The sequence below is a fragment of the Anguilla anguilla genome, chromosome 17, assembly GCF_013347855.1.
Source record: "Anguilla anguilla isolate fAngAng1 chromosome 17, fAngAng1.pri, whole genome shotgun sequence".
NCBI classification, from domain to species: domain Eukaryota; kingdom Metazoa; phylum Chordata; class Actinopteri; order Anguilliformes; family Anguillidae; genus Anguilla; species Anguilla anguilla.
In genome coordinates, this window is record NC_049217.1 from 24,376,369 (window position 1) to 24,388,818 (window position 12,450).

Sequence of the window (12,450 nt, forward strand, 5' to 3'; positions counted from 1 at the left end):
TGGAGAAACCAAACCACACTGAGTGTTAGGCTGACTGTGGCGTGTTTTACTGTGTGTGTTTTAGACTGTGTATAATGGAGTATTACTCTGTGTGTTTCAGACTGAGTACAATGGAGTATTACTGTGTGTTTCAGACCGTTTATGAGATATTATTACGGGAGGTGTGCATGTATGGTGTGTTGCTATGAGAACTAGGGTGTATACAGGGTGCAGATAAATAATTAGTAATTAGTATATGGGTAATCAGGGTAATTAGGGTGTATTGGGGTGATGATAAGTACTAAGGGGGCACATGGAGCTCCAGCTCTTACCGGTTCGTGACGTGGCGTCCAGGTGCACTTCCTGCGCAGGTTGAGGGTCCTGCGGACCGGGCAGTGTCGCCCCGCGCCCTCTGCCACGCCCTCCTGGGGCTCCATCTCCAGTGCCCGGGCGGCTGCCAGGGTGGCCAGGCTCTGGAGGTCAAAGGTCAACTCCTCTCCTGCAGGGAAGACAGCAGCGCAAAGGAGAGCGGTGAGGTTGCTTGCCCGATCCACTGATCGTGAAGAGTCAACGCAGCGATTGATATTACTGGATTATTTAGCAGCTCGTCAGTTTAACACATCGTCTGCTTTGCACCTTGTCATGCTGGTAAAGAATCATCTGATTCTGCATCTGAAAATTAATGGAGAGATATCTGTGTGTTCGGCTAAGCTGGAGGAAGGGGGGGAGGGAGAAGGAGAGGGAGGGAGGGAGGGAGGGAGAGACAGAGAGAAAGAGAGCGAGAGAGAGAGAGAGAGAGAGAGAGAGAGAGACTACCCTGGGGCAGCTAAGGGCAGGAGGCAGCCCTGTTTAGATTAAAGCAGGGCCAGACGCAGCTATGTTCTACTGGGATATTCGCCCCACTACATGTAACCTAGACAACTGCATGTGCAAGGCCCTGATGATGTCATTTCCCTGTGAGAAAAAAAGGCCAGAGCAGGAGTGTGGTTCTCGCAGGAACATCTTTAGGGATTACTTAAATACTTAAGGATGTTCACTTAGGGTAAATAAAAACATTGCTTTTTGTAAGAAAGAAAAAAAACAGAAACAAAAGGAAACCGAAAAGGAAGCTTTTAAAAAGGCATGTAAAACAACAGGGTGCAATTAGCCAGGCAGTGCCCCTGGGTCCTGATGATAGCACCAGCTTTCAGCATTATGCCAACTTTTCACTTACATTACTTCTGAGGTGGGCAATATATCAGACTGCTGCTGCTGCTGCTGTTGTTGTTGTTACCGCTGCTGTTGCGGTTGTTGTTTATATCTACAGTAAATGGATCAAGCACTGTACCCTAAAAACAGAGTTAAAAAGCCCCCTTGGGTTCTGAGCAGACAAGAACATGACCCGGTAGATTACCCCCCCCCCCCCACCAGGAGCTGATAATGTTGGGGGGGGGGGTCTTTCCAGGATGTTTTGTGGTCCCAGAGGCATTTAATTTCTACGCTACAAAGATTCTCAAGGGTGAGCTGGGGCCCAGAGGATGCTGTCTCCTCTGAGCCAATAGAATGAAACTGCGCTGAGTGCTAAACCAATCGTATAAAGACAAGCTGAGTGAGTCCATCTGTGGTGATTGTGGGAATGCATCACACTTTGAGGGCACTCTTGAGATTGTTGGATGTCTTCTTGGACAATTATTTTAACAGACTTAACAGGTCAAAGGCCTTGTCTTTTTACTGTATAAGTGCCTAGAAAGCACTCTGGCATTGTTCACGAAAAAATCACCAATCAGAAAAGAGAAATGTATTTATTAATTTGCGTATTAATGGCTGTTTGTGATAAAGGGTCTTTTTACAGCAGGGAGTGAAGAGGAGCAAAGCTGGATCGGTTTATCCTGCAGCACCGTTAAACTGATTGTTGCTCGCAGTTTTTCATTTGTTTTGCTTGATTAACAAGTGTGTCAATTAGCATAAAAATCTGTAGTCAGTGGCAGGTGACCCCATTCCTCTTAATTACATCTCTTGTGGTCATTATTTCTCTTCAAATCACATTAAGAGAATTTAGTAGAAATTCAATTTATCAAAACCAACTTAATCACGGAAAAGACAACACTTTTAACCCCAGAGAGGGAAATTACCCTGTAATCACATACTGCAGCAGCCTGCATGATTTAAGCTCAACAAAGGCTAACAAGCAAACTCGCATTTTCATTAGGATTTACACAGCGGTCTGCGCAGATTAAGCGATCCTTCCGTCACCGGGGTAACCTTGTAATGGCCAGAGAACGCAAGGAGCACTTATCCACACGGTCAGGTGATCAGTGATGTACTGGGGAGACATTACGTGTGAAGAACACCAGGATGCAGTAAAACAACTTTGGCCTGGTCTGTACCGCACAGCCACGTGACTGCTACAGCGTCAGTCAGGCGAGGCGCAATGAAAGTGGGCGGAGGAACGCGCTGGCGTAGAGACGCGACGCGACGCGGCGCTCACCCTGGCTGGCGCCGCTGCAGCGCTGTTGCCTCTCCAGCTCGGCCAGCTCGCTCAGGAGCTCCATGCCGTGATGGCTGGGCCAGAAGGGGGCGCCGCAGGGCAGCGACGAGGCCGCGGGCGCGGGAGGGGGCGTGTCTCTGTCCGCACAGAGAGTGGCGGCGATCAGGAGCTCCAGGCTCCAGCAGCTGAAGGGCGGGGGGAGGGCGGGGCACGGGGAAGGAGCGGGCGGGGTTTGGCCCTCGCGCGGGGGGAGGCCCCTCCCCTGTTCCTCGTCCGTGGCCGCTCCAGGGGAGTGGGCATCGTCCACAGGGGCGTCTGGCTCTAGGACCCCTCCATCCTCTGGCTTCTCAATGGCGGCCTCCACCTGATCCACCGCCTCTTCCTCCACCACATTCCCGTGGGTCACAGATAGGTCATCTCCCTGGGTTACCACCACAGATGGAGGGGTGGGACAGGGCGTGTCTTGCAGAACCCCGCCCTCTGTGGCAGGGCAGGCAAACAGCTCCTCCTGTTCTTGCTCCAGTTCTGATTGGGCACAATAGCCGGTGAGCCCTCCTACTTCCACAACTCCACCCCCACCTGACTCCACCCCCCTGGCCGCCTCTTCCTCTTCTTCATCCTGCTGTTCTGGGAGTGCCCTCAGCCCCACCTCCTGCTCGCAGTCATCCGTGAGGTCAGGGATTGGCCGAGGGGCCGGCTCTGCTGGCTCCACCTGCACTGCCTCAAGATCCGCAGGCTCGGCCAATCGGACGTCCTGGGGGGACGGGCCACTTCTGTAACCCATGGCGATGGCTGGATAGGTGTAGCCAGGTGGTAAATCTAGGGAGACGAGGAGAGGATGAGGTACATCAGCATTTTCAAAGGCACGCAGTCCAGCACATTAAGAATGCTAATCAGGACAAAGCTTTAATGTTCTGCTGAAGAATATTCTGCCAGAAACACTCACGCAGGAATGACCATAACACTGCACTGTTTCAAAAGAAGGTCTGCTTCCTGTTTAACACGGTGTACCCCAAAGCAGTTAGAGGCAGACAGGAGGGGCATCTGGCTTTAAATTCACAAGACCCTGCTTCATGTGATTAGCAAGCTTGCCATTCTCAGTAGACAGCGCTCACCAGTTGGCGATTCCTCGAATATGACAGCATAACTTTTCTGCACCTCATGTTCACACGTTTCAGTGGCACACATCAAACCGGATTTTTTACAGTTAAAACCAAATCTGTTTCCCATTACAGCTAAAATTTATGAATATGTCAATTGCACAGTTTTACTGGCATTCTTGTTAATCCAGTAGAGCAGTGAAAACAGACTGAGGATGGTCATAAATAACAGCGTTTCCTGCCTGCTCTGTGTACTGCTCAGAGGGGGTTAGTGCTTTCAGAGGCATGGGGAAGGATAGCGAAACAGAGAGAGAGAGAGAGAGAGAGCGAGAGAGAAAGAGACAGAGTGTGTGCGAACTTGCGTGTGTGTGTATGTACATGAATATGGTTTCTGTGCGTATGTATGTATGTATGAATGTATGTATGTGTGTCTGTGATACAGAGAGAGGGAGAGAGAGAGGGTTTGTGTGTGTGTGTAGGCCCGCGGTCTATGTGTGTGCTGTGTATTGATGACCCTGGTGTCTGGGTGTGATTGCAGAGCCAGCCCTGTCACCCCCTGCTCTGTGTTATTGATGGTATCCATCCGCCCTCCTGACAACGCCGCCAGATAAATGTGTGTCCTTCCGCTACCGGCCGTTCAAGGACCCCTGAAGGATAAGAAGCCTCTGTCTGCAATCTCTCCGACTGACCTCCCTGCGTTAATCCCTCTGTTCCTGTTTTCTCTCTGCTCTTTCTCTTTCTCTTTCCTCTCAGCCCTCTTCTTCCTCTGCTTCTGCAAGTCTCCTTCTCTTGTTATCAATTAGCAAATCTCTGCCTCCTTCCATCTCTCTCTCTCTCTCTCTCTCTCTCCTTGTTCTGTTGCTTTTTCTCAATTAGTGGTTCTGGCCAGGTTTCTCTCCCTGTGATTTTTCAGCCCCTCCCCGCACCTCTCTTTTCTCTTTCTCACTCGTTCTCTGTTCACCATATCACAGCGCTGATGGTTTTCTGAAATACTAAGAGCACGGTCTAGGTGGAGCGCATTTCTACAAGTGAATTGCTTCTGAGAACAGTTCTAGTACTCTCTGAAGACCCCCAGCCCAAAAGAATTTGGGTACACAACGTGTTGCATATATTTTCAAATTTTTGTAAAAGTTACATACATTGTTTTTATATATTTTGGGTTTGCTACAAGGACATTTGTGGAAAGTATAAATCAGGCTTCTGTAGTTAGCAGTGAGAGGCGCGAAACTGACAGTGCGACAGTGGACAGAAGCGGTGCTTCATCTGTTAAAAAGCGTCACAGTTTCACTGAGATTTTGATCCTCAGATCCTCTAACCACAGCTCAAAGTCACAGAATGCGTCTGACATTACAGTGATGCAATGGGCCCACTCTAAATATATACTGCATCTATATTTTTATGATCTACATGTCATTCTGATTACAATAGAATATTCCCGAGATCATTACATTCGTAACATAAATGAACACCTAAAACAACCGGGCATATGGAAACACACATTATGCCTTTCACAAACCTCAGATAAGAAACCCCAGGATATTAAAATTGGAATGCCTGCATTAGACTCTGTATAAGCAACGTGTGTAATGTGAACAAAACCATTTTCAGGGCTCCACTATTAGAGAGAATAACACAATGTGCCAAGAAGACAGCAATATTTGGCTGAAATCAAATCAACCACGTGAACATTAATCAACTATGGAACTGTATTGAAGTAAGTACTGCGTTTCTTCCTTTTCTTTCTGTATTATTATTTGTTTTACTACTAATGGTGATATGTTTGTATGTTGTTCTGTCTTTTAACATTGGCATTCTACATGCACTGTCTTTTAGTGTAATCTGCGCAGGGACAACAGATGAAATTGAGCTTGATTGCTAATTCTGGGACAGTAAAGTGGCTGCCCCCTTTAAAATAAATAAACAAACAAATACATTTCTCACCAGGCTCTAGGGATTGTGGGTAATCCTGCGGTGGCTGCCCCTCCCCTCGTTTGTCCTGCGACTCGACCCCTTTGGAGGCGTGTGGGGGGGCGGGGCTGAGGGCGGGAGAGTGCGGGGCAGCGGCGGCCGGGCTGGGGGCGGGGCAGGGCGTGCAGGGCGTACTTTTGGGGTGGGGGCGCAGGGAAGGAGAGCGACAGCAGGGGGACAGGTGGGCAGAGCAGGCCCCGGGGGAAGGGGTGTTCTTATTGGATGGGGTGAAGGAGAAGGGCTTTGCGGGTTTTGGGGTTCTGGGCTCCTGCAGCAGGTCTTCCAGCTCCATCGGGGGCTCCTCCGGTTTCTTCTGCACCTAGGGGGTGTCAAGAGGAGGGGGGGCGGGGGGTCAAGATGATGTTTTCATAATGATTTTAAATGAGTATATTTTACAAAAAAGCAACACACTCCTCACTAACATATATTGAGTTGGGGAGAGAGACATAGAGGGGGGAAGAAAGAGAGCAGGATGGAGGGAAGAGTGTTTGTGCATGTGTGTGTGTGAGTGCGAGTGTCTGCGCGCAAGAGATGGATAGAGAGGGAGAGGAAGAAAGAGTAATGTGGTAGAGAAGGCATATTTGTCATTTGTTTTGCTGCATGTCTCGATGTGCGGGTGTGCTTGTGTGACTGTCTTACCCGTGAGTGGCAGCGTCAGTGACCGTGTCTTAGCTGTGAGTGGCTGTGTCAGTGATTATGTGTCTTACCTGCGAGTTACTGTGTCAGTGACTACATGTCTTACCCGTGAGTGGCAGCGTCAGTGACTGTGTCTTAGCTGTGAGTTGCCACGTCAGTAACTGTGTCTTTGCTGTGAGTGGCTGTGTCAGTGATTATGTGTCTTACCTGTGAGTTACTGTGTCAGTGACTACATGTCTTACCTGTGAGTGGCTGTGTCTGTGCTGTAGCTCTATGGCCTGGTTCTCTCTGTGCTGCTGTTGCGGTTGCTGCTGATGGTGATGATGATGATGATGATGCTGATGGTGATGCTGCTGTTGCTGGTGCTGATGCTGCTGCAGGGCGTAGAGCTCCTGTTGCCGTAGAAACGGGGAGCGAGAGTACACAGCGGGGTGCTGCATGTGAGAGGGGGGGCCCCGGGCTCCGTACACAGGGGGCCACAGACCAGGCTGCTCCATCACATCTGCAGGGAGGGAGGGAGGGAGAGAGAGGGAGAGAGAGAGAGAGAGAGAGAGAGAGAGAGGGTCCATCAGCACAACCTGCTCACATACACTCACCTACTGTGTCCTGTTCAAGCCTCGTTAAATGCACTTATTTTTAAGTCACTCAGGATAACATCAGAGTTTGAGCCAAAATTTTAACACACATATACACACACACGCACGCACGCATGCACGCATGCACGCATGCACACATGCATGCACGCACACACACACGCACACACGCACGCACACACGCACACACGCACGCACGCACACACACACGCTCGCTCGCTCGCACGCACGCACACTCTGTGTCTGCTACGAATGAACTCCTCGCTCTGATGCTAGAAAGATTAGCGACAATGATTAACAATAATGATGATGATAATGTTGATGATGATGATGATAATTATGATGATGATGATGATAACGGACTGTCCCTTCGGTCAGGGAGCTCATTCCCCCCCCCCCGTGTGTGGCCCCGTCCCAGCAGGGGCACGGCTGTGATACGGAGACCAGCTGAGGGGCCGTTTCCCACGTTTTCAAGAGCTCCCAGGCCCCCTTTGTGACGTCGGCAGCTGAACACATTTACGACCGCTCCCTCTGCCTGGCTAAAACATTGGGCCCACAGCACTCCAGTATAACATGACTGTCTTCAGCTCCTCCAGTCCCTCCTCCGTTCTGACATCCTTAGCCTGCTCTCCCCTGCCAAACCCCCACACAGCCCCTCTCCATAACACATTAGGAGCTCTTGTTGAAAAGCATCACCCCGACTTGGATAATGTTTCCCTGGGGAAGGGTTTTGTGGTTGCGCTTCCCCTTTGTGCTTGAACTCCTGTGGAGTGAGGAAGGAAGTGTGTTACTGTAGGGCGAGGCCTATTTCAGCCTCACTGTTGGGCCACTGAGAGTTGGCCTCTGTAGGCTGCACAGCGATGTGCTTTCTACTCTTTCTCTTCATCCCTGAATGTGTGTGCGCGCACCTCAGCATGTCTGTGTGCGTACGGGCGTAGTGGGCGTGTGTGTGTCTGCCGTTTGCGCGCATGTACTGTGTATCTGTGTGTATGTATATGTGTGTCTGCCGTTTGTGTGTATGTAGTGTTTATCTGTGCGTATGTATATGTGTGTCTGTGGTTTGCATGTATGTAGTGTGTATCTGTGTGTATGTATATGTGTGACTGTGGTTTGCGTGTATGTATGTGTGTGTGCATGTGTGTAAGAGTGTGTGTGTATGTATGTGTTTGAATGTGTGTGTATATGTGTGTGTGTGTGTATGTGTAGCACAAGTAGAATAGTCACAGCTGATGAACTCTGATCTGGGACATTTTGAGTCCTTTTCTGTTCCTTCCCTGCTAACTTCCTGCTCTGTCCCCTCAGGGAAAGGTCTTTGGACAGAGAAGATGCTTTGCACAGATAATTCACACACACACACACATGCACACACACACACACACACACACACACGCACACACGCACACGCGCACACACACACACACACACACGCACACACACACACACACACGCACATGCACATGCACACACACACACACACCTGCACACACACAAACACACACATGCACACGCACACACATACATACACATGCACGCACACGCACGCACATACACTGACGCACACACATGCACACACACACCAGCTGCACGTCTGTTCATAACTGCACAAAATTGCCAGAGTATCATTCTAATAGGTCGGTTTAATTCTGCTTTAGGCTCCCGGAGAAGTGATTAGAACAGCTGCCGAGCCAAGCCCGCTCTGCGCCGAGATAAGACAAAGAGTGACTACCAGCGCGGCATTACGCGGCTAAAATTAGAGAAGAGAAATGGGACAGAAGAAAAACAAAACAGGCCACAGAAATAGTGCTGGGGGAGATCTGAGAACGATAAATCTGCGGAAATGACAAGGGGCCGAGCGCAAGGGCTACAACAGCAGGAGGCAGGAAGCAGGACAGGGATGGAGGGGGAGGAGGAGGAGGAGGAGGGTGGAGGGCACCAGATCCACAGCCTACAGCAGGGCAGGAAACGGGACAGGGATGGAGGAGGAGGAGCAGGAGGAGGAGGAGGGTGGAGGGCATCAGATCTACCAGAAGGGCAAATCGCACAGAATGGCTAAGGGTGGAGGAACGGGAGAATGAACAGGGTGGAGATGAAAGCAGGGTGGAGGGTAAAGGAGGTTAAAGCAGCAGGATCACACGCGCATGATGCAGAGGACCTCGCTAGTTATCGAGCGAACATGGCAATGGGGTGGGGCAGAGTGGCAGAGGGGTCAGGGGTCAGGGGTCAGGGGTCGTGGGCAGTACCGAGGTGGGCGGGAGGCTCGGCGGGCAGCACCACCAGCTGCGCGGACGGGTCCTGGGGCAGCGGCAGCACCGGCTGCAGGGGGCTGGCCATGGCCGTGGAGAAGCCCGGCGGAAGGTTCTGGTGCAGCGCCGTGTGGCCGATCCCTGGAGACGCCAGGAAGACACGGAAAGCAGACGTGAAACATTCTTTTCGTGGCAGGCCATATTTACACCGCAGCTCCTAAATCTGAGAGGTAAATCTGCAGATATTCATAAATAAATACAATAATAAATAAATCCCCCTTAACATAACAGGATGGGAATGTTAAGAGATTGCAAAGATTGCAGTTAATCACGAACAAAGCGTATGATCGCTAAAAGGCTAAGTTATGTAACTGTTATGCATTTCAGCACAGAACTGATGCCTCCCAGGACTCTCCTCAATCACGAGCCCTACACTCAAATACAATATCACTTAACCTCCATGCACTTTACTCAATATTAACAATAAATGCCTTGCTGTGGTTTTATTTGAATAGAAGAATATCAAATCAGATGACGTATTATCCAATTTTCATCATTTTTTATTTTTGGTTGGGGGGCTAAAACCCAAAAGCTGATGCCACAGCTCTCTGTATAAAATTCTAAATCTAAATGAAAGACACTTAAGTTAAAATCATCTTATATTTCATATTAATTTATGTTAATTATCAACTTGAGCAAGTACATATGTTCCTACACATTGCAGTACACAATGTACACTGAATATTTTCAGCACACACATATATATACATATACAGTATATATATATATATATATACAGACACACACACACACACATACTGTGTTTCTAGCTGTTCTGCATCCATTCCATCATTATATCAGGTTCTTTTCTTGTGATAGGTATTTACCACATGGTGGACTTAGCTCAAGCACAGGCAATATCGCTTTGAAATTCATTTTATTCTGGGACAGCAGATAACCAAATGTACGTATGTTTTTATGCGCACGTGTATACATGCCAGCTTTTTTCGTGTGACTGATGAGCCAATTGAAGTCACTCAATAAAATTTTGTCTTATTATTTGGGCACCGTACTGATATAAATTGTGCTCATATAAAAAAATCATATCTCAGCCCATCATATCTCAATCCTATTAATCCTGCTTTCGGCTGATCCTGCTGATTCTGCCACATCGATAATTACATATAAAAAAGAAGCAATAAACTGAATTTCCCCCTCGTGTCTCGTTATGACCTCATGACCTCACTCACCGTAGGAGTGGCCTGTCATCCACAAGGAAGGACTTCCTGTCCGTGGCATCCAATGGTGATGGGCAGGATGGGCGTGGGCAGCAGGATCTGCACCCAATTGGCTGGACTGTAAGGAAGCCCCGCTGGGCACCATGAGATGAGAGGTGAGATCACCGTGGCAACTGCTAGAGGGATGGATCCTGGCGAATTCAACCCTCTCCTTGTTGTCCCTAAAATTGATTTTAAAAAAAGGAAGATAGATGAGACTAAGCATAGCAGGACAGGGGGGAATAAGATGGTTAGGGGAAGTTAAGTTAAAAAGTAGAAGGACAGGTGAGATTGAAGAGTGTAGCATGTAAACAATAAAGCACAACAGGTAAGAGTTAAAGCTGCAGGACAGATGAGAGTTAAAGGTAAAGTAAGACAGATGAAAGTTAAAGACTACAGGACAGGTGAGAGTTAAAGACTACAGGACAGGTGAGAGTTAAAGACTACAGAACAGGTGAGAGTTAAAGACTACAGAACAGGTGAGGGGTAAGGCACACTCCTCACCTGATAAGCAGCTCTCGTTCTCGGTCCAGGCAGGACAGGCCGAGCTGCTCTCCACACAGCCTCTTCCTCTCCTCGTCTCCATCCGGGTCCAACGGAAACACGGAACGCGACACGCCTGAGTGACCAATCACAGACTCAGCACAGACCAACTACAAACTCAGCAGTGACCAATCACAGGCTCAGCACAGACCAACTACAAACTCAGCAGTGACCAATCACAGACTCAGCACAGACCAACTACAAACTCAGCAGTGACCAATCACAGACTCAGCAGTGACTGATAAAAGACCAATAATAATCTTGGCAGAGACTATTCACAGACTCAGTGAACACCAACCACAAACTCAGCATAGATCAAACACAGACTCGGCAGAGAGCAATCATGACCAATCACAGACCAGAACGGATCAAACAGACTCATGACTAGTCACAAGCACAGCGCAGATGAAACACAGACTCAGTTAGCAGTGAAAACTCAGTCCTCTCCACCTTCTTCCTAGTGACGCCCCCCCCCCCCCCCTTTAACATGCGGCCCTCTGACACAACGTTTGCTTCGCTCCTAATTCCCCATTCAGCAGATTTCGGAAGATGCACACTGAGACAATGTGCCCACATCAAAAACAGCGGATGACTCACAGGCTCAGTGGCGGAGCAGTACGCATTCTCTCATTTGGTGAGATCAAACGGGCGGCATGCCACTCTCCTCTCTGCAGCTGAGAGCTGTGCGCGCGCACACTTATCTCAGTTAAACGCTCGCACGTTTCCCACAATGCCGAGAGAGGAAGCCCGGCACACGAGCGGTAAGTGCGGCTACCGCTCCCCGACCCAAAGGCCCATCCCCTCCTCCTCCTCCTCCTCCTCCTCTTCAATCGAGCAACCCTTTCCACCCTCTTTAACCCCGTCGGCCATTTTGGCTCTCCGAAGCGCTGAACCTCATGTCATTCTGTTTGGGGGCACCGGCATCTGGCTGTTTGTATAAATAAAGCGGTTTGTACTTTGGGCCACAGCAGCGAGGCGGCTGTTTATTTTCCATCAGCTGGGGTCTTCCAAAGGCCGAAAGATCTGACAGGTCGAACAAACAAACACCAGGCTCCATACGAAACCACAGCTGTGCAGGAAAGCACGGCGCCCCATCCCTCCACAACTCCCTCTCTCTCTCCATCGCTCTACAACTCCCTCTCTCTCTCCATCCCTCTACAACTCCCTCTCTCTCTCCATCTCTCTACAACTCCCTCTCTCTCTCCATCCCTCTACAACTCCCTCTCTCTCTCCATCGCTCTACAACTCCCTCTCTCTCTCCATCTCTCTACAACTCCCTCTCTCTCTCCATCCCTCTACAACTCCCTCTCTCTCTCCATCTCTCTACAACTCCCTCTCTCTCTCCATCCCTCTACAACTCCCTCTCTCTCTCCATCGCTCTACAACTCCCTCTCTCTCTCCATCTCTCTACAACTCCCTCTCTCTCTCCATCCCTCTACAACTCCCTCTCTCTCTCCATCCCTCTACAACTCCCTCTCTCTCTCCATCGCTCTACAACTCCCTCTCTCTCTCCATCTCTCTACAACTCCCTCTCTCTCTCCATCCCTCTACAACTCCCTCTCTCTCTCCATCTCTCTACAACTCCCTCTCTCTCTCCATCGCTCGCTCGCTCTCTCTCTCTCTCTCTCTCTCTCCCTCTCTCTC

At 49.5% G+C, this 12,450-nt stretch overlaps 1 protein-coding gene across 9 annotated transcripts in view; it reads right to left on the minus strand.

Moving 5' to 3' along the window:
* The window catches only part of LOC118216796 (BAH and coiled-coil domain-containing protein 1), a 95,683-nt gene that overhangs the window by 21,621 nt on the left and 61,612 nt on the right, over positions 1–12,450 (minus strand). For all 9 annotated transcript variants that reach the window (XM_035398294.1, XM_035398291.1, XM_035398298.1 and 6 more), the window contains exons 6-12: positions 10,768–10,882; positions 10,237–10,445; positions 8,984–9,127; positions 6,393–6,652; positions 5,488–5,833; positions 2,447–3,265; positions 312–478 (exon numbers count right to left, since the gene is read on the minus strand). In XM_035398294.1, the coding sequence (XP_035254185.1) occupies positions 312–478; positions 2,447–3,265; positions 5,488–5,833; positions 6,393–6,652; positions 8,984–9,127; positions 10,237–10,445; positions 10,768–10,882 (2,060 nt within the window). The remainder of the gene's footprint in view (positions 1–311; positions 479–2,446; positions 3,266–5,487; positions 5,834–6,392; positions 6,653–8,983; positions 9,128–10,236; positions 10,446–10,767; positions 10,883–12,450) is intronic.